Raw genomic sequence first — 26708 nt, forward strand, 5'->3', positions numbered from 1 at the left:
TTAAAAACTAAGAAGTAAAATAAGGAATACAATACTTATTATCAATAAGAACTACCAACAACAATATAATGCAAGAACTTAAAACTGATTGGAAACTAAAAAGTGAAATATTATTAATTGGAAACAATAAAATGTAATAAATAAAAATGGTTTACTAAATTGTTAAAATGTATTAATTTTACCTACGTAAGAGATTTATTAGGTACATAGATTTTGTTTTGAACATAACCATAAATAAAATCAAATATCTTCTTAAATTTAAATAAAATGGCTTTTTAGAATTTTCTTCACTCAAAAATTAAAACCTTTTTTTAAAAAATAATTAAATAATAAAATGAAAAAACTACTTAAAAATAAATAAATCAAAATGAGTATGAACAGCAATTATTTGCGGATTTGGAATCAATTGGCATTCAGTAATGAGCAAACTTTGTTCTTTCCGCATTGATTCTTTCGCCTGAAGGACTACGCTTCCTTTTTAAGGAATTTTTTGGGCGATGGACACCTGTGGTCTGTACTGGAGAGGATTGTTTAGCACCACTGGATAAGGCTATATAAGCATATAAGCTAGATATGGTATTAATGGGATCTGGCTTGGCAAATAGTTGAGGAGCCACAGTTGGAGTGGACGCAGTTGAACTGGAACCATTGCAAGGATTAGAGGGTGATTTTATATCCTCAAGATTGGCTTTTTGCAGTTCCACACTAGAGAAGAAATTGGGATTAATGAAAAAAAAAAAGGATATACAATTCAATATTAGAGAATTAATGATATCACTAGGAGTTCATTTTCAACTAGGATCCCAAAAATATTATTTTTAGTATAACAATAAAGTTGGTACCTCATTTCAATTAAGTACTTGGCAACTGAAATAGATTTTTTGTTTCCTGTAATATTTATACGGCGATCTACAATCTCTTTACTTTCATTATTTCCTTCAAATTTAAATATATGTACAATAGCACCACTTATTTGTCTACATAGAAAAACATAAAATATATTATTTACTATTAATTATATTGTTTAATAAATCAATGTTATCATTAATTGATCTAGATTTAAGATAAAGAGTATCTTTTCAATAAAACATATTATTTTTATCATAAGTATATACATTTATTTTTGCATAGTGAAAAACTATAATTTGACTTTCTAATCTTAAGGTATTATAATCAATATGAAAATTTACCTAATTAACTATAATGTAATAGAAAAATTTTGCTTAAGAAAAGAGAGTTTGAAGTTATGTACACAGTATTAATTTATCATAACTAGATCAATTAATGTTTTACCTTATACCAAAATATAATATATAATATCAAATTAATTAATTTAGAAAAGGAATTTTATACATTACAAAAGTCACCTTTAATCAATCGATTATTAATTATTAATTAATAACACATTTTTTAATGTCGTGTAGAATACTAGGTTAGTTATAACTTACCGAATGTCTGCAATTTTACTTCCTCTTTTACCAATAACGCACCCAATTAAGTCATTAGGTACAGTCATTGATATTGTCTCAATATTTGATTTGGAATTTTGTTTTTTATGTTCTCCACTAACATTTTGGTTTTGACGATTAGCTGTTCTTAACTGACTTCCAGCTAATGCAGTCAAGGCTAAAAGCATTATTATTTATTGTATTTACCTAATTGAATAAAAATTCATGCAAATGACTATGTAATGATAAGCTTATTACATTGAAAATATCAGTCTACTATACTGTTCATGATTAAATTAACAAACACATAGCTACACAACAAACTGGAATGCTGGCGCAGAAGAAGGAACAAAGAGATCCGAAAATTGACAAGAGTTCCAAGTATAATCAACTTTGTAAAAGCACAAAGAATCAACTGGTTTGGGCACGTGATGAGAAGATTAGACTCGGAGTACCTTAAAGCGACAGTCGAGTGGAAACCCACAGGGAAGAGACCAAGAGGATGTCCAAAGAAATGATGGATAGATGGAATAAAGCAGGACTTAGAACAACTAGGAGTACCGAATTGGGAAGGAAAAGTACAATATCGAGAAGAATGGAAGGAAGTGTCAGTGGCGGCAAAAACTCTTGAAGAGTTGTGATGCCAGGAAGAAGAAGATTATTGTTCCTAACCTATATAAATAACAATATATATCTTAAAATAGTGAAAAAAGAATCATGCATATTTTTTTTATATATATATTTTAAATTATTAAAAGAACAACTTATTAGGAATATTATATTAAATATACAGCTTTTTGACCAGGCAAATGTTTATATCAATATATTTGAAACAACATATGATTAGCTTCAATTTAAATAATGTCTAAATATTTTCATTCAATAAATGAAAATAATATTAAATATTTTCAATTATTTTCAAATAATTATTTTAGTTATTTTATTTTTAAATTTCTATGGTGAATATATTTTTTTGTTACTAAAAAAACAATAAAAATTATTTGAGGAGAAATTTTATATTGTAAATTTCAAATTGGAATTTCAAATTTAAATGCTATTAAAAAAATAATGTGGCTTTACAGTTAACCATAATTTTTTTTTTATCTTAATAAAAAAAACTAAAGAGAGATCTAAACTCTGTCCCAGAAGGAAACAAGCCACTCATTAATCAAAATGTGTTCAAACCTGCACCTGTGCATCCTCACTATTTCCATATACTAATAACATTGGCATCAGTCACTATTGCCTGTTGCTGTCAGTATGCATAGGTAAAAGCGACTTGTTCTCTACTGGGACAAAATAGTTAATAATTTTCAAACCTTAATAGCTCCAATAATGTGATCTATTATAAAATTTAAAGGTAAAAATATTAATTTAATGTTTTCAAGTAGGTTAATTTTTGTTATTAAAATTGAAAATTATATTAGTACATACCAGCTTGATTGATACCTTCAGTTGATGAAGTTCCTAACCCAAGAGTTGCAATGTTAGTAAAAGGAATATTGTGTTCTCTTCCATACTAAAGTTAAAATAGTTTAAAAAAATTAATTAGATTTAAATTAGTATTTTAATGCTTTGGAAACTTACATCTTTATTAACTGTACAAGTAGCAAGTCCTGAATTTACATTACATGGATGATAAGGGATTGATGCAATACGAGGCGGGGACTGAAAATTTATAAATTATATTATATAGACACTAATACTATTATCTTAAAACATACAATAATATCAGAAACAAAAATATAATAAAAAAAAAACAATATGAACATTAACTATGATACTAACTAGTATTTATGAATAATTTTACTATTTAGTAAAAATATTAAAATATGGTTGCAAATTAGATTAAGTAGCATTAACAATAAACTTAATGTAAATGAAATTAGTACCATAAGACTCGTCCATAGTTAAATTTCTTCGAGCCACTTACTTGTCTATCTTAGTATTATATTACTCTATTCAGGATAAAAACTGTATAGAGCAGTGACCAGTTTTTGTTGGCAACGAGTGCAACAGTGAAGTTATTCTAGTCAGTCACCTCAATTGAGTCTGTTATGTAGTGAAGACACGACCCTGCACACAATTTAGCCACTGAGTACAGTTCTTATCTTGAATAGTGTATATGAGTATAGATACAAGAAAAATGTATAAACCAAAGTATTCTCTTTCATTATTTATAATTACATATACCTAGATTAAGTTTAATATATATAAGACATTTTATATCTTGCATGTGTTCCAGAACACAATACTTCAATTTATTAAGGTCTTAAAATAAATATTCTATATTTTCTTACATCTATCAGTACATTGCAGATTAGATAAACACAATGAGATATTGTGCTTGTAGTACCAGTAATTGAAACTAGGCGTTCAGTTGAATTAGATAACATCTCAGATGCTACTAATATGGCAGCTCCACTTGATTCTCTGATTTCTTTTATTTTATTTCCTCCTTTGCCAATTATGAAACCACATTGAGATGCTGGCACAATTAGCTTAAGTGTCAAAGGTGATTTTGGGCCATTCCATTCACTATTTTGTCTCTCAAAAAACTAGAATAAATTAAAGAAGTAATTTTAAAATTTAATTTTTTTTTATAAAAATTCTTACTTCTTCAACTTTTTGACCAATAAGTTCAGTAGCTTTACAAATTGTAACTCTATTTCCATTAATAAGAACAATACGTTCTGGAGTTGAACCATTAGAGATTATAACTCTAGCACCAGACTAAACAAATATTTTAAATTATAATTAATAATATTAATAATAGGTTGAACAGTTTTTAACTATTTACCAAGTTTCTTATATTTTTTATAGTTTCGCCTCCTTTGCCAATTACACTTCCAACTTCCTAAAGTTGAATCAAAAATAAAGATTTCATCATAAAAATATATATAAAATATAAAAATAAAATGTATATTTTTATTTTACAATTAACTAACTGTATTTTTAAGATAGGTGCACAATAGTCTATAATATAAATCCTTAATATTACCTAAGTACCTACTAAAATGTTGATTTTTCATTGTTTTTATCCAATAGATTTTAATATATTAAAAATATTAACATGTATACTATAAATATTATTATTTATTTTTACTATACAATTTAGTGCATATTAAATATACACGTGTATATTATGCTATCTTTGTCTGTTACACAACATTTAGGTTAAACAAGTTCTTATGGTTTTAATATAAAAGTGAATTTATCAATTATCAAACATAAACATAAGCACAATTTGAGGAGGACTTGGGGGGGGATTATCTCCCAAATGGCTTGTATATATCCCCTTCCGCCTTTATATATCTCAGGAAGCAAACACACAGTATTTGCATACAAAATTATAATAGCCCCCCCCCCAAAAAAAAAAAAATTTAAAACTCATGCCTATGAACATAAGACAGTAACAATAGCTATGCATCTGTGCTCTCTTGTTGGTCATATTATCCAATACCATACTTAAAAAATGAAATGCATATAATAAGTAACATATATTTAATAGGTGCCTATGTATTATTAGTCTTGTAAAAATGCATTTAAAATAATTGCATTTAATAAAAATACATTAATATTATAAAAAGTCTATAATGAAATATAATATTAAAAAAATATTCAAATGAACACTTAATCGTTGGATTTTAATTATGATGAAAATAATACAACGATTAGATATTAAAAAACAATCTGATTCAGATGATCTGAAGTGTTATGAATAGTTTTTTGAATTTTGAAAACATTTACATAACAGTGTTTGACTATAACGCCCAAGACAGTATTTGAAATACTTTCAAAATATTTAATTAAAAATATATTCTAAATACTATAGAAGTATTCCAGTAAATCTACTCAAACCTTTATATTACGAATGATTATAACTTTAGTTTGCCCATGACTCGCGATCAAAACCGAAACATTAAAAAAAAAAATACGAGATAAAAAATGAATAACGCTAAGGTTAATTATAGATAATATTATTTACACGGGTAATGAAAACGAAATCGTTTGAAAATAATATTGAACGTTAACAGACGTCGCGGAGATACGGACTTCATTGCACGCGTGTAACGCACTTTTATAAGCGAGTGGATCGAAATAAAAAATATTATGCTACGTACCCGGCCGTTGAACAGAATCCGCACGGTCAATTCGACGTCGTCGCGACCGTTGTGACTCGGCCTCCGGACCGGTCTGCTCTGCCGGTGGATTCCTAATTTCAACGCGGCAGACATCATCGACGGGCGTACTGTGCGACAATTATTCGATTAAAATCAATAGGGCAGACACACGATCGGACATTCGACCGCCGGCCGTGGAGACGACGAAAAGTGGAGACACGAGAACACTACGACCGTAACCAAAACAGCGCTGTAATTCGCACTGCGCTCGCCGTTATTGTTTACCGTGCGTGCGCACGCGCGCGCTCGTGTGTCTGTTCGGCTTAACGACCTGCACGTGCACGTCGGCAAACCGTCGCACGCGTCACGGGCACGGTCCGGATACCGTCCGATAAAAAGACAAGCACATTGCGGTCTACGGCACGAGCCGGTCGGGCGGACGGCACATTGTCCGGTCATAGCGATCAGTATGACCAGTCTATAAAATCAAAGTCACCGTCGCGTGAAGACCGACCGACGTCATGAACACCGTAAAGGCGCCATCCCGCGGCTGCTACGCTGCACTGGCTCGTGTGGCTGCGCGAAAAGCCAAAAACGATACGACCGGCTGATGTTGTCCACTCTGGTCGATTCGTGTTGTCATTGCTGTTCTGGTTATTATTGTCGACATCCTACCGGGGCAGGTAACCGGAAGTCGAGATATTCCGGTTACGATGTTCACGTCAACTCCGTAGTCGTCTGGCGGCGAGAGTACGTTTAGCGTTTACCAGTGACGAAGCGTCACATAGGAGACAACGAGACAGCGTCCACCCACTAAGAAATTAGAACACAAGACAAATAATTTTGTTTTATAAAATATTTACAAATTTGAACGTCATTAATTATATTGTAAAAATAATATGTGTTTTAATATTTGTTAAAATCGGTTTTTCGTTGTACAGTTATTATAGTCATTAAGAATTCTTAAAATAGATTTGATGCGCGCGATACGGCCCTGCTATAGTATGAGCTGGCGTGCGGGTCGTTCAAAATATGGTATTATATAAAAGAGACGTCTCCCAATATTATGAGCGCGCGGGTACGGGGGGGATTTTAATGCGAGTGGGGTTTACTGTCTACGCTATGAGACGCGTCATACGGATTTCCTCTGTTCCTCAATTATCTATTATCGACATCGCCGTCGTCCGCTGTAAATTGCGATAGCCGATAGGTTCCTACGTGTATTTGTTGTTTTTACATTGCAATTTGTCCTCGTGGCTGATGGTTTAATTAATGTCGTTTTGAACGATGGAATTATTAATTACTCATCCAAAAAAAATGTATTACCGAATAGGTAAAATAAAAAGGGGGAATCCAAGCGTATAGTGTCATTTTATTCAATGTCTCCCCATCTAAAAAACCTAAGCTTCGCCATTGGCATTTACCCGTCTAAAGATGTGTCCGGTATCAAAATTCAGATCAAGCCTGTTATAAGAATAATTTGTAGGACGGTACATGTTAGTACACATTTTTTTTTTTTTTTAAGGAATTTTTAATACGTTTTTAAAACTAGTAAATTTATCCGTACTAGGATAATATTATAATGTTTATAGTCGCAATCACAATATTTATTTCATTCAATAAATTCTTCTATTTTTTATTTTGACGAATTCGTCAATATTCTTTGTAGGACTTTGCAATGACTCCGAACTGAACTTTCGATTTATATTAACGAGAAATTATGAAGACGCGTAGTAGTCGTAGACGATCGTGCACGACGCAGTACGCTGATGTATTTACATTTCACACTCAGTGTTCTGCGTATTTAATTCTCGTTTTTAGTTTTAAAATTCATATTTTGCGTATAATATTTAAGGAGTTCGAAATAGCCACTGGATACACCTCTGTACGTTATAACCACTAACCCAGAAAGCTCGACCAGCAACACACGAAGCTCAGCTGGTCGTGCTGGAAAAGTTGATCCGGGCAATGGTAATGGAAATGAACAACCAGGGAGCCTGCTCAGTAGTTGCTTGGAAGTCGGAATGACGTTACTTCAAATGTCCACAACTTGCCTAGTTGCAAGAGTCTTGTTGCTGACTTGAGCGAGTTCCCTAAAACGTATAGATACATTTACAATTTATGTAATCTGATTTAAATAGTAACCTTTCAAAAAATAAATTTTCGATACAGGTGTGAAAAAAATATTATTTATCATGTTTTGTTTCACATTACGTGCACTTATTTTCACTTTACATATTTTAAATTTTAAGGTTTTTGGTGAAGGCTATTTCTTAAGAAACAAATTATTAGTTATTGGCGATAGAATTCACGTATCATCGTTTCGGCGTCAGTGTGTAACAGAGTCGCGTGATCTTGTGAGTGTGTAGAAGTATAAATAATATATAATATATTATCAATTAAAATATATACAAATACACAATTGAATTACATACACAATAGTTCTGATTCCCTTCTTGGTTTAGTCTTCTCTAATACAAATTGACGTAGCGTCGTAGCCTCACACAGACTAGACAGACTGGTGCCTTGTGAATTGTGACAGCTATCACCCGGCACTGTCATTTAAATATCAGGTTCTTATCCTCCTAATTGTGCCAGATGATCATCACATGCTTAGTAATTTTAACAGTACTTTCCCCTCATGGGTGTTTTCCCCGATCTCAAAGAGATTTGAATCTCTTCTGTTTAAGAAAAAAACTGTTGAAAAGACTTTCGATTACTTGTTACAATATTCGATATTACGCCCAAACGGGTTCTAACATTTGACTATTTTCAGTAGTTCACTAGTCACTACTATTTAATTTTAATGTACACAGTATGTACGTTGGTGATTGTACATGGGTTGGGTAAAAAGTACAGATGTACAGTGACAGCTATTTATAATTTATAAATATTATCATGGATAATATCATTAATGTCAATAACATAACATAGAACGATCGTGTAGGCGGGATGCCAGGAATCAGGGGATCAGTATTGTGTATTTGCGTATTATCACATACGCTATCGTCGCCTATTGTATTATTCTGCCGCGTAGGTACTAGATTTTCTTTAATATTTTTATTTTTAAATGATTTATGAGTTATAAGTGTTATAACTATTATGAGCATTATAAAATGTACAAAAATTAAAATTTGCGTCTCGTGTATTTTTGGTGCATATGTAAATTGCGTCCGGTTATTTTTTATATTAAAATTTAAAATGTACTTATGTTACAAATTTTCTACCAATATTTTCCTTCTCATTTTAATAGACTTAGGACTGTTATAGAACAATTATAATAATGGTTTTTAAATTGTTTATACATTTTATATTAATTATTTATTATTATTTAAATTTAAAATTGTATATTTTAATTAATTTAATTATTATAACTTGTAACTTATAAGAATTCTAATATCCTGCTTGCATCTTGTGGTTGTATAGCCATAATGTCTTTTGTAGTTTTGTCTTTAGTAAAAGTGTAAAACAGATTTCAACGTCTTGTGGATTTAAGAAAAGGTTAAAAAGTTGTAAACACTTACTTATTTCAGTATTTTTTTTATTATTTTCCGTACTAAGTCCCAGCTTAGAAAATATTTTCTGGTGTAATAGTTCATGATTATGTTCATTAAGATTTTTAATTATAGAACTAACTAGGTAATTAAAAAAAAACTATTCAATTTTGCAAAGGATTACACGTTTTGACGGTGCAACCAGATATTTTTAATTGAGGACTAAACTTTTTTCTGGTGGGGCATTTACGTATGAATACGATATCACCTATTAATTTATTTATACCGTATTTTCAGGAAAATATTGCTAAAAATGTTTTGAGTATAAAGTATAATATTTTATATTTCTTTTATATAGATAACCAAAAAATATACCTACTTCATTATTATCACAAAAGTACTACAGTAAAACTTCAAATTTGCTCCGTTTTATTTTATTTGTATGTAACAACTAACAACACATAACTTTTATTTTATAATGTATGAGATTTTAAAAAGTATAAAATTAGAATTAACATTATTGAGTATTTTTATTTCTAAATGTGCAAGAAAAGCATATTTAATTTGAATATAACAGTCAAACTTAAAACTCTTTAAAGTAATTAATACTACTTTTATATATTAATAATGATTTACAATTTATTTATTTATGTACATATTTTTAACATTAAATTATAGAGGGGCACTTGCCCAACCTTGCCTCCGTGTAGCGCTGCCCATGGGGCCTGGGTGTAACACCAACGCTCAATATAAATTTTAAAAGTTTATGAAAACGAAATTTATAACCGCCAATCAATTATGTTTTTTTTTTCACTTTTCGTGGTATTGTTTAATCCACTATTCCGTATTCGTCTAATTATAACCTTCATTTTAAATGAAAAAATCACCAATTTATTCGTACACTCGAAAGTTTATCGTCTTATCGCCTTATCGGTGAAATAACACAAATTCATTGTACGTCTCTATAGTTTTGGTACAATAATATTAAAAATAGTAACTTTTTCGTCGGACGCAATTAACGTATACACGACAGAAACACGGACCGCAACATATGCATGTAAGCATAACATATTGTTATCGGGACGCGACTAACATTTACCGGTTTCTTCACGTCATATCCGAGTTGCAACCTAATTAATTTTTGCACACATCCCAATATTATTATCGTTCCCCGTTCGATAATAATGACAGTAGTCATAATATAAGTTTATAACATTACATCAAGATAATTTTCGATCATATAGCTTATAACTTGTTGACTGTTTAATAATGACAGCACCTACAGTGTAGACTGCAGGGGCGGTGCGTCAGGGGAGACTTTGAGACTGCGTCTCCCCAATAATTATAACATTGCAATAAAACTAATTTTTAATTTATTTTTAAATATTTTCTTATAGGTATTTGTGTAATCCATGTAGGAATAATACCGCTTTTGTCAACTATATTCACTATGTATATGTGTGTGTGTGTGTGTGTATAAATATTCTCTCCGTCGTGGTGTGTGTACACGGTATACGCTACGTTCTAAGAAAATAGCACTAGGTACACAATTCTTGGAATTAACGATAATGATTAACGACGGGCAATGAGGTCGTAATACGAATGAGACAGTCGATCAACAGTCACCAGTCTAATATTATAGACGGCATTTTAAAGTTCGAAGGAGGAATCACAGCGATAATGGTTTTTGTATAGAGTCCGTGAGACTAGTCTCATTAGTAATATTTGCCATTGCCCATTAGTATATACGTAATCGGTGTGTATATTTGTAAGTACGTCGTAAGCTTACCGCGTTTTTAATAAATTTAAAAATATGGAATTAAAACATTGTCCTTTAGATGAGTTATTGGACAAATATTTTCATTTATTTACTTATAATGAAAAATGTAAATTAAAAAACAAAAAGCCTACTCCATATTTAGCCATTGAATATAAAGACGGACAATTTACCCGTAAATTTCAAACCAGTTGGTATAATAAATTTACATGGCTTAGTGGCTGTAATAAACGTAACAAACGATGCAATTTATCTATATTTTTTCAGTAGTTCAAATTAATAATTTATAATGAAGTTGAATAAATTATCTATCAAAAATATAGATAATTATATTCGGAATTATTTAACAAATTTAATCAATTACAACATTGACTAAAATACTAATATTTTAAGTAAAAATGTATATAAATAGCTAATAGTTAAACAAAAGTTAAGTCTCCCCGTAAATTTTATTCACGCACCGCTACTGGTAGACTGTAGATACGTAGCTACGTAGGTACCAAAATACCAAATGCACTTCTCTACGTAGGTAATAAAAATTACAATTTTCATTTTATTTACACGATCGTTATTATCGTTCATTATTTTTATTTCAAATAATTTTATTCCAGATAATCATCGTATAATATTTTATTCAATGAATTTTTAATAATGTTTTGTGGTAATTCCGAGATATTTAATATACTTTTTAATTATTATCGTATTTCTATTTTTAACTATATCATTATATATTATAGCACAAATGCGCAATACACACCTTGTATTAATTCTCAAATTATTATTATTTTCCATGCTTAATCGGTAATTGCCTTATAAGTTATAATTTATAAGTATAGACACTATCGTTTCCGTTTGCAAAAACAAAAAAATATATTTCATTTGCGCTCGCTATCGTTTTTAATAGTCAGCGTAGGTAGGTACTATTTGCGTTATCTATAATATATTTGTACCTTATATATTATGTATGTGTATCAGTGTATCTATTATAGGCATTTATAGCTGCAACCACAGATATATAGATTAATATAATTTGTATTCTATATTTTTATGCTGCAACAGAAAGTGGAGAGCTATCAGTATCGACAGTATCTTGCCCTTTCGGTATTGGGAATTCTTGATCTACTACAACGTTTACAACATCAACTAACAGCTTCTATCAACTACAGCATGTAAAATCAGTTTTTAATTAATAAATAATATTGTAATATTTTGCGTATTTTAGATACAATTTCGTCATTTATACCTTTTAAATACCTATTTTTTTTATTTTTCACGAACTAAATTTTTCTTATTATTTGGATTTTATTGATTATTATTATTTATTACAAAGATATAGTTATTATTGTTATTTTAATTATTTCTGCCGCTATTAAAATGTTGTCTACCAAAATTATCATTTGTAATAAAATTATTAGTAGTTACAAATTTCTATTTGAATTTCGATTAAAACTTGGTCTATTAAAGTTATTATAATATAATTATATGAAATTTGTTCAATATAACTACTATTTTCGTGATTAAATAAACTTAGCCTTTTATTATTAAAATTCTACCTGTTGGCATAATATTAGGTATTCTGTTTGATCAACGTTTATCTCCATTTTTATTTTTGTTTTGGTAGTTTTTATTATTAGTTTGTGATCTTTGTCTTTCTTTATTAGAATTAAGTCTGATTCTTGCTGTCTAGACAGAGCCGTGTCAAGCATATTAGAATAAATTTAAATATTATCAAACTTAAAGGTAATAATGTTATCTAGGGCATTAAATAGGCTTTTATTGGTATTTTAATTTTTAAGCAAGTTACGAGCATTTTATATAACCATAACTCACCTATTATTGTCATTGGCTAACAATGACAATAATAACAATATATTGGAAATAAAACGTAATACTACTAATATAGTAATATCAGTTTAAAAATATTTAGTTATAATTTATATTCAGTAATAATATCCAAACACAGCTTTATACATGATTCTGAAACAGACCTTAATATAATATGAGTAGATATATTTTATAAATCCATATATTTTTATCTTTTTAGTTCGTGTTGTTCGTAATATTATTGATTATAGTCTAAAAATATTATACATAGTTAGCAAATCAGCGCTGGATTGGCAAGATATCGGCCTACCGAGTTTTAGCTACAGCTACTGTACGGTTTAAATAATTCGAATCAATTATATTTTCTACCAATGTTTATAGTGTTTGTACTTACTTATCACTAAAATAAAAAAAAAAATATGACCAAACACTCAAAACCTATACCCACTGAGTTTACTCGGTAACTTGCTAGACCGGATTGTCCTGTACATAGTAGATATTTATAAATTTATAATCAATGGTAATACAAATAATACAATACACAGTAGTCAGTACAGACCACGATTGATAAAATTGTAACTGATTTTCGATGAGAAAGGCTAAATCGCTAAATAGATTCATTTTTTCATCGTTCACCACGGTGTCCTTTGTTTAGGTATTATTTATAAAATTATAACACATTTGGTTTTCGCGGCCAACAAAGGTGCCCCCATACTTATTAAAAACTACGGCGCCTGGAGGCAATTTCCCTTTTTGCCCCCCTTAACACGGTTCTGTGTCTAGTCATTTGCATAGCTAGCCTTAAAGCGGACCCTTAGTATTATTTGAAAATTTGTTTTCAAACCAATAATATAAAATATAAATTGCTAATGCTTGTTCTTTTCGTATTTGCCACTATTTTTTTTTCTTCTGGTGAAATATTTACCACAAAATCTTCTGTATGTGATTAGAATAAGACAAGACACCCTCGTCATACGTACAAAATTCAACCTCATCTAAAGTTTAAATGTTTGCGTTGGTAACTGCAGTTGTTTTATACTTATTGATTGTTAAAAAAATATATTTTTATTTAATTAAAAAAATTATTCACAGTATTTATTATTTATTTCAGTAATATATATAAATTATATAAGCAGTTTTTAATTTTTTATTCTTTCTTAATCCACTTTATACACTTTATACGACGCTCAAATTATTACTTATTATTATTTTTTTCTCCTAATTTTGTTACTATTTTTTTTTTTTATAATTATTCAATTAATTAATTCCAATAATTGTTATTTACTCACACAAACACTAAGACTTATTTGCCTTTAAAAAAATGTACAATTATTTTCCAACACAAATACATAATAAATAAACAAGCTTCACTGTTTTTAATAAATTCATAAAGTTAGTTTTTAGTATATGTGCCATAAGGTTCACGTACCCTTAAAAATAAAAATAAATAATTGCGCCTCCCACGAATAAATAAATTACGATTTCATATTATTTAAATATTCAAATATTTTTAGTTTTATGAAAAAAATCCAGCTATGCATATTATTTAATATAACAAAAATTATTTAAAAAAATAACTTTGACTGTTATTACATTATAATGAAAAATGTAATGTGTGTATATTAAGCACGCGAATGGCCTTTCTACTTTCCATTTTATATTATCAGTGGGTACGAATGACGTAGGTCGTCTGGGTCAGAGGACCAAGTGTATGTTGGAACGAGTATACCACTACTGCACGTATCACGTACATGACCGGCCGACGGTTATAAAAATGTATTGTCAAATAACAATGGTGATAAACGATTTGTATGAAGGCGTTGTGGAAACTGTAATGTGTTAGTGTATTAATTATTATTCGCTTACTTGTCTCTTCATCGAATTTTATTATAAACCAGTCCACTAATTCAAAATTGTTAACAATGAAAACATTGAAAACTGTTGCCAACGAGGAAACCGAAAATAATAAAGTGAGGTTTGGCTGTAGTTGAAATAGTTGCACTCCCTAACAAAAATGATATTATTGTAATCTTTTGTTGTTTACATTTTTTCAGGTGTCCAAGAAAGGAATGAGGAAGTTTTTGCGCAACCTGCAGCCTTCAAGTGACGGCAAAGAAAACTTGGTGGGTGCTGGCAGGACACCGCAGGACATGGCGTGAGTGTTTTGCTAACAGTGGCGTTGCATATATTTGTTTTTAAAATATTCTCATACATTTTTGTAAATAGGATCGAAGGAAAAACCACAAAACCTGAACCAAATTTTGACGAAACGGAAGTATGTGTTACAGAATCATCTACTGTTGCTGAAATGAATGAGTCATTATACAAACAGTTGCTAACTGAAGATCTCACTTCTAAAGGTAAGTATTTACAAACATTCCGACCATCCCGTGGAGTCAAATAAATGTTGTGGTTTTGATTACCTGTGTTTGTCATAGCTGGCCCAAGTGAAAAATACTGGGAAGTGATCGCTGAACGCCGTAGAAAAGCTTTAGAAGAAGTATTGGAAGCAAATGAAAAATTACAAGCAATGGTTAATGCTTTAGAAGAAGAAAACAGGACTTGCAAGCAATTGATCGAAAACACTACTGATCTTGTCAACACACTTAAGGTAAAGAATATTTCCTGGTATTTTTAGCTTTTTATTATTAAGTAAATAGATGGTCAATCTTTGTCAAAAAATTAAATATACTGCAATTTCATAAATATTAAACATAACTTTAGAACATTTTGGAAATTATTATCTATAGAATGTTTAGCCCCTTACATTTTTGTTACATCTACCTATTCCACCTACTCAAAGACTGGAGTTATTGTAATTTTTATAATAATCGATAGAAAAAAAAAAAAATTTATATGTATAATATTGTATAAATTTAAAATGCTCATAACTCATTTAAAAACTGAATAATCATAAAAAAAACCTTCATACAAACACAAATAATGTGCTTACCATCAAGTTTTATATTAGGCCAATTCACTCAAATTTTTAAATTAATGGAGCTAAACGTGATCTGCTAAGCGTAAATTTGATGTGTTATGCACTTGTAAGACGGGGACAATACTTACGGGTGTTGCGTCCTTTTAATATTTACAAATAACAAAATGTTTGTGAATTCATCTTCTTGATAAAGAAAAAATATCTTAGATTCTTGTATTAATATTATAATGTCATGTGAATATTAATAAATTTTAAAGAAATATTTTTAAATCTCTATTTGTATCTATAATAGTTTAATATTTATGTTTGTTAGATGTTAGCTATCATAATAAATTATAATGTGTATAATTCTAATCCATGAAAATGTTTTCCTAACATTTCCTAATTGTTTTTATGTAATTCATACAAGTACATACGTTAAAAATATAATTTTCCTAAATGCACATACATTTTACTAAAACTCCCTGGCACTATTTGAATTCATCTTCTTAGTTTTCATCTACTAAATATTTATTAATTAATTTGGTTTTATTAAATCTATAAGACTTATATTTAATCTTATTAATTATAACTATGATTTTTATGTTTTATACAGCAAGTGATAAATGAGAGTCAAATTTCTGATGATGACGATGAGCCATCTAATGAAAAGAGAGACAGTGGTTTGAGTACGCCAGAAAGTTGTTCGAGTGTAGAACATATACATAAGAAAATGAAGACATCACATTCAAATGATTGTTCAGATAGCGACTAAAAAAGTTAAATTGTATCTATACTTAAGTTCCAAGTTACTAAAATAATAACATAATTTGTACAAAAAATGTCACAAGTTTCTAGTAGGTTTATGTTAATTTATTTATTTCTATAAGGGTATTATATTAATTATGTTTAAAAAGTAGTATAAGTATTTTTTTTTTACTTCACATTCAATCATAATATAATTGTTTGATATATTGCAATAAGATATTATTAGGTAGACCAAATAGTTATGTTTGTATTGTATAAAAAATTAATTGCCAAACATTTTCACTATGGCATCATAAAATGAATAAATGATTTTGTAAAACTAACAGAATTTATTCCAAGAAATGTTTTTTATATACATTTTCTTATTTTTAAATTGTAATATGTGTCTTTATTATATTATATTAAATAATTATTTATAACTTATAATAGTTACCCGGGTAATAATTTAATCTCTAAAATAGGAGCGGTAAATATCGACCAAATTTTAATAACTCACTTCAATATTTTTATTTCATTATTAAATTTTGTATTTAATGAGAATTAATTTTTTATTATTTCGAAATAATAGTTACTTGAAATAAAAATTTTATTTAGGACTTGCTTCCATACATATTTTGTACTTTGAAAAAACAGCTTATTCAATATTTTCAATTTTATGCGCGTGTCACACAGTTGAGAAACTTTATTTTCTACAGTCAATTTGATCAAATCAAAATAGAGAAATACGTTGAAGGTTTGTTAGTGTTACTTGTATTTCATAATAACTAACAAAATACTCACTTAATGTAAAAAGAAATTCACTAATAAGCTGGAATAAAAAAATTTCATCAAAATATAGGTAATGTATTAGTATAGGCGTAGAAGTTAAGTCCCAATTAAAAAAGAAATATTATTAAAATGTTTTTAAATACCTACTTAAGGGGATTAGAAGCGGTGACTTTCTGTCTTTGTCTTACACACGTGGAACATAGGAAAAATAGCTATACGCGCCTGACAAAAATTAAGGTACTTCTAATTGTTTGATTTAAAATATGTAAAAATGTCTTAATTGGTATACAAGTTTACTTTGCATCAGTTGAAGCACTTTTTTGATTGTTTTATTATTTAAAATAAATATTTTGATGAGAAAAAATATTTTAAATTTTATAAATTTGTCAATTTTTGTTATTCAATATATAAAAAATATGCTTTGACCGATGTATAGTAAACTTGTATACCAATTCAATCATCTTTACATATTTTAAATCGAACAACTAGAAGTACCTAAATTTTTGTCAGGCGCATATAGCTATTTTCTTATGTTCCACGTGTATAAGACAAAGATAGAAAATCACCGCTTCCAATTACCTTAATATTTGAATATTTTTTTTTAAATAAAACTCTTCCTCTTTGCAAAATAAAGTTAAATATATTTTAATAATAAATATGAACACATTAATGGTACATACATTTTTTTTAAACTGATTACAACATTTTAAATGACATAGATAGTATGTTAAACTGATATATCTAATCAGTTTTAAGAAAATTTCAAAAAAAAAATGTTCTTTTTTCTAAATAAAATAACTTTATTTTTATACTTATACTTGTAAGTTTTTAAACATTTTATTATAAAACATTACATAAAATATTATTTTTAACTATGTGCTTTAGCACTACACAATAAACTTTAAATTTGAACACAATAGTAATAAAAATTCACATACAAATTTTATAACTCAACTTTTGATTATTAAAAATGGCTAAAAACCAGCAAAATCATCAAATTCACTTTCTTCATCATCTTTATTCCAACCTATGCTGCGATCTATCGCTTTTTTCCACAAAACATACTCTGATTTTTGTTCTAAAATGGAAGAAATTATTATTTAATTTGTGTATATTTAAAAATTTGCAATAATTTTATAACAATTGCATAGTGGATACTATACTTGCCTTCATCTGATAAAGTCTGAATAAAAGTGTCACAATTTGATTTAACACTGTGCATACTCCATACGCCAACAGCAAAACCAGCTGCCAAAGCAGCGCCTAAAGCTGTAGTTTCCACCATTTTAGGACGCACTATTTAATAGACAAAAATAAATATTAGTTGGGTTCTATAGCAGCTAAAAAGTTAAAATAATTTAAAATATCCAAATAAAAATGTTAAATGCGACAAGTTTCTTTTAAATTAAAAAAAAGGTATTCATTTTAATGAGTATACTTGTTTTATTAGTATAATATATTATTAAATTAAAAATTGTATAATAAAATAAAGTAAAAAAGAAAGGTTTGATGTGTAGAAATCCATAGGGAATCATTTGATGATTATAATTATTTAAGTATAAAAATATTCTCGGTAAAACGTATAAATAATATATTTTTAATATTATTGAAGTTATAAATTAAAATCCGTCAAATGTTTAAACATTTCAATTTTTTTTTTAGAAAACATTAAATTAATTTTTTTTTACTAAAATAATTAAATTATAAAATTTTGATTTTTGAGTTTATTATTGACAATTATGTATAGAATTGATTTTAATCTTGGTTAATTATAAATCAACCTTTAAAATATGAGTCGTTAAGTTTTTATTGTTTACGGGGCTCGAGAAAATTTTAGCTTTCATTTGATTTAGTGCTTGTGATTTGAATAACTTACCAACTGGAAGACAACAAACATTTGTGAGAATCTTCAAAAATGTATCGCTAGTAGACATACCACCATCTACATTCAATGCTGTAATGGGGTGGCCAGTGTCTGCTTGCATAGATTGCATAACATCTTTTGTCTGGAAACAGATTCCTTCAAGAGTTGCTCGCATTAAATGTGCATCTGTTGTTTCCATAGTCAACCCTGTGATTGTACTGTTTAATAAAGAAGATTATATTAAATTAAATAAGTTTTATAGTATTAACATTTAGTTGAATTCATGAGATAGTAAAATTACTTCTAAATGCTTACAAAAAAATATGAATAGTTAAATATTTTTTTGTTTTAAATTTATTTATTGCTTTTTGTGTAGAAAAAAATCAATAGGTAAATTAAACAAAGTTGTTAAAATAAAATAAAATGGGCATGTATTCAACAGTGATTACAAATTGTTAAGCAAAAAATAAATTAGAGTATTTACTGTTATCATACTACTAACCCACGTGCGTCACTTTTCCAGTATGGCGCATAAAGTCCAGAAAAAGCGGGAACAAAATGTATGCCATTTGTGTCTTCCACACTATCAGCCATTACCTCCATACTCTTGTAACTATCCACGATACATAGATTATCTTTCAACCACTTAGTAGCGGATCCAGCCACAGCCACAGATCCTTCCAGCGCATAAATGGGATCAGTGTGTTTCCCCATTTTGTAAGCCACGGTAGTTAAAAGACCATGAGTAGAAATCACTGGCTAAATAAAAGTAAATAGATTATAATTTTTTTTTTTTTTTAATCTGAGAGAATGAACAATAAATTAGTATTACTATAATTAGGCAGTTTTGTACTGTAAAATGGAAATTGAGTCTAGTCAGTAATTTCATATTTATTGAAAAGCTCAAAATATTTGTGTAGTATTTATCATCACTTTCAATAATTACTAATAATTACTTTTAAAGTAAGTTAAGCAGGACTGATCTCTTAATACTAGATATTTTTATCATGTTAAGCTTTTTAATTTTTAACTTAAAAAAATAAAATAAATCATGCTTACTTTACGACCAGTGTTATACAATAAAAAACATCCAGTTCCGAATGTACACTTGGCTTGGCCTGCCAAGAAACACATCTGACCCATAAGTGCAGCTTGCTGATCACCAATGCACTATAATAATATATTAAATAATCATAAAAAAAAAAATTGAGAATGCATATAGTGTGTAGAATGAGTTTTAAAATTACAAATAATTAATTTATTACCCCAGATATTGGTGTTTCTATAAGTGGTCCATCAGTCATATGACCAAACACTTCAGAACAGCTTCGTATTTCTGGAAATATCAGTCCTTTGGGTATTTCAAAAAAACTGAAATAAAATTTAAAAAAAATATATTACAGTAAAAATGCTCATTAACATTAAATTATTCATGATAAAAATTTATTCTAATACCTTTGTATTCGTTTTTAATTGATTAATCTAACTAATAGTAATTATAAAGAAGGAAGAAATAATTTACTTAACATTTTTAGATACTTGAAGTTTAACATTTTCATTACTAAATTATTTTATTTTAAGCAGTTTTAGGATATCAAAATTATACTTATAAAATAATTAAAAAAAAAATAATTTGAAATTAAAATCAAAATAAATAAATACTAGTTTCTTAATAACCAAATTTTCAAAATAAAATAATTTATATATTGTTGTTAACATAAATTTACGTAATTTAATGTACATACAATTAAAATAGTATTACAATCCATCTAAACTTAATCTTTATAAAATATGCATACTCAATTAAAGCCTTATCCCATCGTAATGAATGAATATTCATCAGCATGGTCCGAGAAGCATTAGTAACATCAGTTATATGAACTCCACCATTTACACCACCTGTAAAATTCTACAAACAGAAAGTAAATATCACTTGATAGTTAAAAGTGACCTCAAAGAAAGCAATAGTTAGCACAATTTTTTTTTTTTAAAGATTGTATTTAATATATTAAATAATAAATCAAATCTAAGGAAGAGGCATATCAATAGATTTTACTTGGATGTTGTTATATTTTTATTATTTATACACTATTAAAATTAGATTTTTTTTTAGTTAGGTAAAGTTTTAATATAATGAACTTTTAGTAATTGAAAGATTTTTGGTATTAACAATAGCTTTTTAAGTGCAGGTAACTAATTACATATAAAAATAGAAATATACTACTGATCTATTGACTTGGTTTATGGAGAAATTAAGTTGTCTTTTGAGATTAAGCTTTCTTACAACACAATTCTTGAGTGAAACCAAATTTACAGTTATAGTCGAATAAAAATATAATTATTATTTTATTTACATGCATTTTTTGTCTCAAATTATAATGAATGATAATATTACACAATATTATGTTATTTATTACTTACAAGTATTGTATGGAAAAGAACTCAATAAATAAATAAATAAATAATATTTTAAATTATACATGATTTTAACATGATTGTGCTAATATCCACATATAAGTAATCCGATACAAATTGTATTAATTATGATTACTGAGAATTTTTAAAATACAGTTAAATAAAACAGATCACTAGACGTCCTAGATTATTATTAAATATGATTATACAAAATGATGCTAGAGAATTCAGGTTTATCAGGAAAAAAATATGTGGACTATGGAGTGACAAACCAAGTTTGCGAGTTATACATTTATTTGGTTTAATTTCTGAATTATTTGTTACTTAGTATAATATCTAATAATCATTAATTGTCAATAATAATTTAACAAGTTCTTTTTACTACACCATTGCTCAAAAGTTTATTTCTGTGCTTTTATAGTGACAAATAACACAAACAGAAGTACAAATCATTATTGGAGATTGGGTTTGTATGGACTTGTCTATTTTTACTGGACGATTGTACTATATGATAATTATTAAGCATAAAATAAGTTTCATGTAAATGTGATTAAAATTACAAATTCTTTCAGGAATATTTCAACATTTTACAGTTTAAAAGTATATTTTACAATTTTTTACTTTTTATAAAATATTACACTATTTTATAACTTCAAAGAAAAATTACGTACTATTTTCAAAAAATAAAAACTGCCAATTTAGTAAAATCAATGTGATTTAATTTAAAACTAATCTATCCAATTATCATTTATACATATTTTTTTTTTTAAATTGTTACTATAAATATAATAATTCATTAATAAAAAACATTCCTGTAATTTTTATTTTATTAATTTGAAATCAACATCATATTTGTATAGGTACATCAGGGGCGGCCAAACGGTCGATTGCAGACAATTTCAAAGTTGGTCATGTTAGAATTTATTTTTAGGGCTACGCTCATGAAAATTAATCGAGATTGTAGTGAACAAATTGTTGATAAGTTTTATCTGTATAATTTGCTGTGGAAATCGATCCTTGAAGGTGAAGTAAATTTTTAGTAGATTGTGACCAAAAAAAAGTTTGGCCACTCTTTATATACGTATATTTTTATAGCTGTTTTTATTAAATATACCTTTTATTGGCTAAAGCCAAACTAAATTGTATTTTTAGTGCATAAACACAAATTTTATTACAGTAGCAATGTATTAGATTTCATTTTTTTAATCTCATATCAACAGTTCATTTAGGTTATTAATTATTACCCAAATTAGCCATGAATCCATTGTACCAAACATGCACCTCTCTTCTTTAATAGCTTTTGAAACTTCAGGTACGTTTTCTATTAGCCATACTAATTTGAATACACTGAAGTATGGATTCATCGTCAAACCGCATTTGAACTGTAAATGTCTATCAGATAATTTACAAAAAAACATAATCAAATATTAGTATTAGCACATGATTATAGAACTTTGATCAAATTATATTACAATATATATACTTTTGTTATGTTGATACCTGATAGTACTTATCTTAAAATGAAAAGTAAATATTGTAAGATTAAAATTTCAATAGAACAGTGTTAAGTTTATCAAAAAAAAATTATGTTGAAACTAATTTTAATGGAATCGGGTTCAGAAATGTTGGGTAAATAAAAAAATATTAAATCAAGACAGGAGTTTTAAAATTACGATTATCCTAAAAAGTTTAGAAAACTATTTATTTACAATAGTATATTGTGTGCTGTTCTATTTGCATACTAACTCACCTTTTTTTTTCATCCGATGTATGGCAGTTAGGAATTCTTTTGTTCATGAATCTATCAACTATTGGTTGTGTCCTCATGTCCATCCATACTATAAAATTGTAGTTATTTAAAATTTATATATTTCTAACTTAAAATTAAAATGTATAATAATTAGGGTTCAAAAGTTATACAAATTAAAAAGAGCAAAATATGTATGTTAATATGTACTAAAAAACCATTATAAAATATGCACCAATAATGTTAAATATGCACAAAAACAAATTTAAAAATAATATTGGTAATATGTAACATATAATGGATAACAGGTTAGCTGAAAATAGTTTTTTTTTTAAATATGCAAACTATGTGTATAAAAATCAGTTAAAAACTTTTTTTCTAAAATTGACAAAAATGCATTTAAAATTTTTGATTTTTAAGCTTGCCATTGTAAGGCTTGGACTACTAGCTTAGTCTGCTATAGATCAAAAGCATATATCAGGGAAGAACAATATTCAACTCATAAAACATCTAAACACAACTTATAACTAATTAAGTTTATTTAAAAGTATGAAAATGTACTTACTTATAGCATTGTATAATGGTTTCCCTGTATACTTATCCCACATTAAAGTAGTTTCTCGTTGATTTGTCACGCCTATCGCAGTAATAGCTGAAGGTGATATGTTCATCATTTTGAGTTTTTCGCATGTTACAGCTACAGTTTCTTTGACTTTAATCAGTATATCCTCTGGATCTTGTTCTACCCATCCTTCATGCAAGCTTATGTTATTTGTACTTATTTGATGACTGGCTACTGGCAGGTGAGTTTTAGATGAAAAAACCTATAAAATATTTCATTTTAAATGTAAGACGTAAGTTAATTTTTTTCAGTAAATAAACCTATAGTAGAAGTATACAATTTGAAAGCTATTTAGTTCTTAAGTATTGTTTTAATGAATATTAAATCTAACACTAAATGTAAAAATATTAATTCATAAATCTCAAAGACATATTAACTAAGAATATTAATTGTATTATTATTATAAATATTATTTAATACGTACCAAAAAACGCGTACTGCTAGTGCCTTCATCAATAGAACCAACAAATGTTTCTTCAGCACCAGACATCTTTAATAAATATAAATGAAACATGAGAAAGTTTTAAGACAAATATTCACAAATTATTAATATAGAATAATATAGAATTATTTTAATAATTAGTATAGAATTGTTAATATATTAACATATTAGTATAGAGTAAAAATATTTCAATGAATACTGTACCGATTTTTGTGTATTATTTTTCTTGTAACAGATTAGGTTATGTATTTTGGACATTGTAACAAGCTATGGACGTTGATCTAACTGTTATTATAAACAAAACAATCATGAATTAGAATGTGTATTCTGATTTTTTATAAGATTATTAACAATGAATATGATACAAAATTACTTAGTATTATGCATTTTGAAACCAATGGCAATAAAAAAGAAATATTAAAATAATTGACCAATATAAATTTGTATATATATATAGGCATATGAATATGAAGATTTATTTAAGTATTCGATTCTAATAATGTTTAGGTCAGGAATAATGATAAACTATAATTAATGTATTGTGTATCATACTGATATCATATGTATAATAATGGTTCTACAATATAATTATATTATATACATTTATTATATATTTATAATGTTCATATTATTCCAATTATCATTAATTACTATAATTAGTATTAATTATACTAGAACTAGACTATTAACTTTATATGCTATGAAATAATCGTTGCAATTGTATTTTAATAAGAAAATATTACAAGGATACACAAATTCCTAAACTCAACAATGCCATGTTTGGGAATTTAAATGACAAAATAAATTAGGATGCCTGTTTCTTTTTATTAATGATTTAGATTTATTTATTAAAATATCATTGGAAAATAATTATTGTAAATTTTATAGAATGCTATTTTTTTTTAACTATGTACATATGTAAGTATTATTATTATTACTGGTTCTTAGAGCACATACATAAAAAAAAAAAAAATGAATTCAAAATATTTATTAAAAACTTGTTGGCCTAACTTTTAAAGCAAAAATATTTGACAAAACAACCATTTAATAATTTATGTTAAAGAAAATTATCTTAAGCTCAAGGCTGTTGAAAATACACGAATGAATAAAATAATAAGTAGGTAGGTATGAAACAATAGTGCGCAAGATGTTATGAAACATAAATTGTTTTCTTAATAGACCATCACTTCAAACACTCTTATGAAGAGTGCATAGACTTAACATTTAATGAATCAATAGTTCTACTAGCTATCATTACCCTAAACACGATTGACTTATTTGATTTTAGTGAACCATTAAACAAATCTTATTTGGTTTGCCCAATTAGATATTAACGTCTCAGACCCAAGAGTGATCGAGAATCACATCTACAGTATGTCTGATATACTATGCCAATTTAAATAGAACATTATAGAAGCCAAAAAGAACATATCGTTAAACTTGCTACTGTGGTCACCACCAGATGGTGACGATACTCACGCGAGACGAAGATTAAACGGCGATGCGTACCGACTGTTAGGTGCCCGATCTGTGATGGCGCAGCGTTGGCGATGGCGTACGTGAAACACGCACTAAAGAGACTTGGGTAACAGACGTCGAGTCAGACCAAACTAATATCTCCATGTACCTAGCGATTGCCAGTCGACGGGCGAACGGGTCGACTATTCGCGGTCGGGGTTTCGGCGGCGATTGAATCGTACTCCTAGTAGTTCCTCAGTCGCTCGTCGACGAATGTCACCGCTAGTAAAAATAAAATCTCAGTCTAGGTCCGAGGACAATACCTTCCAAATAACAATAATAATAATAATAATAATAATAATAAAAGAAGATGTAGTAGTACTGTAGTGTCTGTAGTAGTACCGATTGAAAAAACAGAAACACAATTGTATTTGTCGACCCGGCCGTCGTGTTTTGGTTTTTTTTTCTTCTCTCACTACCGAGTACCAACCGCGGTTATCTACACGCGTAGATATAAGATAACCGCACTTACGGCTTCGTTCACAACTTACACAACAACTGTGTCGTGTATTGTTGTGTTGAATACATTAAAATATTATACAATATTATTATTCACCGACGTGTTACCGATGTAATGTTATCTACCATCTGCGTATTGAATATAATAATAATAATAATAATAATATTGTTATAGGGAACACGGCGCGTCGATATTATTATTATTATTTATTATTGTCCACGACGACAAAGAAACTCAGACATAGTAGATTTATAGATCCACCTTTCACAGAATAATAATAAATTATTATAATTATTATTGTTTTCCGCGAAAGAATTCTGTACGCGTTTATCGATTTGAAGAGATGTACGATTTAGTCGGTTTACGGAAATCAAAAAAAAAATGATAATATTACAATATAATAAAAAATACAATATTCGACGTAATCGTAGCGATATATTATTAAATATTATGTACTTTATACGTTTACGGATTTAATATCATTTATAATATTGTAATCGCATTATAACCGTAGGTA

The 26708-nt window shown here is 28.0% G+C and overlaps 3 protein-coding genes across 8 annotated transcripts; 1 reads left to right on the forward strand and 2 right to left on the reverse strand.

Annotated features, from left to right (window-relative positions):
* Positions 1–275: 275 nt before the first annotated feature.
* On the reverse strand, positions 276–5861 carry LOC113557523 (poly(rC)-binding protein 3-like). Its single transcript, XM_026963092.1, has 9 exons — positions 5573–5861; positions 4249–4305; positions 4065–4181; positions 3749–4006; positions 3036–3116; positions 2883–2967; positions 1449–1626; positions 843–977; positions 276–705 (listed from the first exon to the last, which is right to left on the reverse strand). Exons 1-9 carry the CDS (start codon positions 5687–5689, stop codon positions 414–416), a joined length of 1320 nt encoding a protein of 439 aa, XP_026818893.1. The 5' UTR covers positions 5690–5861; the 3' UTR covers positions 276–413.
* An 8608-nt stretch (positions 5862–14469) lies between these two features.
* LOC113558461 (geminin-like) lies at positions 14470–16499 on the forward strand. 2 transcript variants are annotated; one of them, XM_026963916.1, is made up of 5 exons: positions 14470–14637; positions 14722–14822; positions 14894–15027; positions 15106–15278; positions 16204–16499. In XM_026963916.1, the coding sequence occupies exons 1-5, from the start codon at positions 14590–14592 to the stop codon at positions 16360–16362; spliced, it is 615 nt and encodes a 204-aa protein (XP_026819717.1). In that variant the 5' UTR covers positions 14470–14589; the 3' UTR covers positions 16363–16499. The 2 variants fall into 2 exon arrangements, with proteins under 2 accessions (XP_026819717.1, XP_026819718.1); XM_026963917.1 differs by having other exon boundaries at positions 14505–14642.
* Positions 16500–18002: 1503 nt separating this feature from the next.
* Positions 18003–26395, reverse strand: LOC113555521 (glycerol kinase). Of its 5 annotated transcripts, none has more exons than XM_026959889.1 (14): positions 26074–26395; positions 25693–25953; positions 24418–24498; positions 24196–24261; positions 23715–23973; positions 23153–23240; positions 22647–22794; positions 20787–20896; positions 20253–20358; positions 20047–20157; positions 19490–19746; positions 19000–19205; positions 18291–18419; positions 18098–18201 (listed from the first exon to the last, which is right to left on the reverse strand). In XM_026959889.1, the coding sequence occupies exons 3-14, from the start codon at positions 24469–24471 to the stop codon at positions 18098–18100; spliced, it is 1638 nt and encodes a 545-aa protein (XP_026815690.1). In that variant the 5' UTR covers positions 24472–24498; positions 25693–25953; positions 26074–26395. The 5 variants fall into 5 exon arrangements, with proteins under 5 accessions (XP_026815691.1, XP_026815690.1, XP_026815688.1 ...); XM_026959887.1 differs by having other exon boundaries at positions 25693–25994; XM_026959888.1 differs by having other exon boundaries at positions 26054–26395.
* Positions 26396–26708: the final 313 nt, after the last annotated feature.

The sequence above is a fragment of the Rhopalosiphum maidis genome, chromosome 3 (genome assembly GCF_003676215.2).
Source record: "Rhopalosiphum maidis isolate BTI-1 chromosome 3, ASM367621v3, whole genome shotgun sequence".
NCBI lineage: Eukaryota > Metazoa > Arthropoda > Insecta > Hemiptera > Aphididae > Rhopalosiphum > Rhopalosiphum maidis.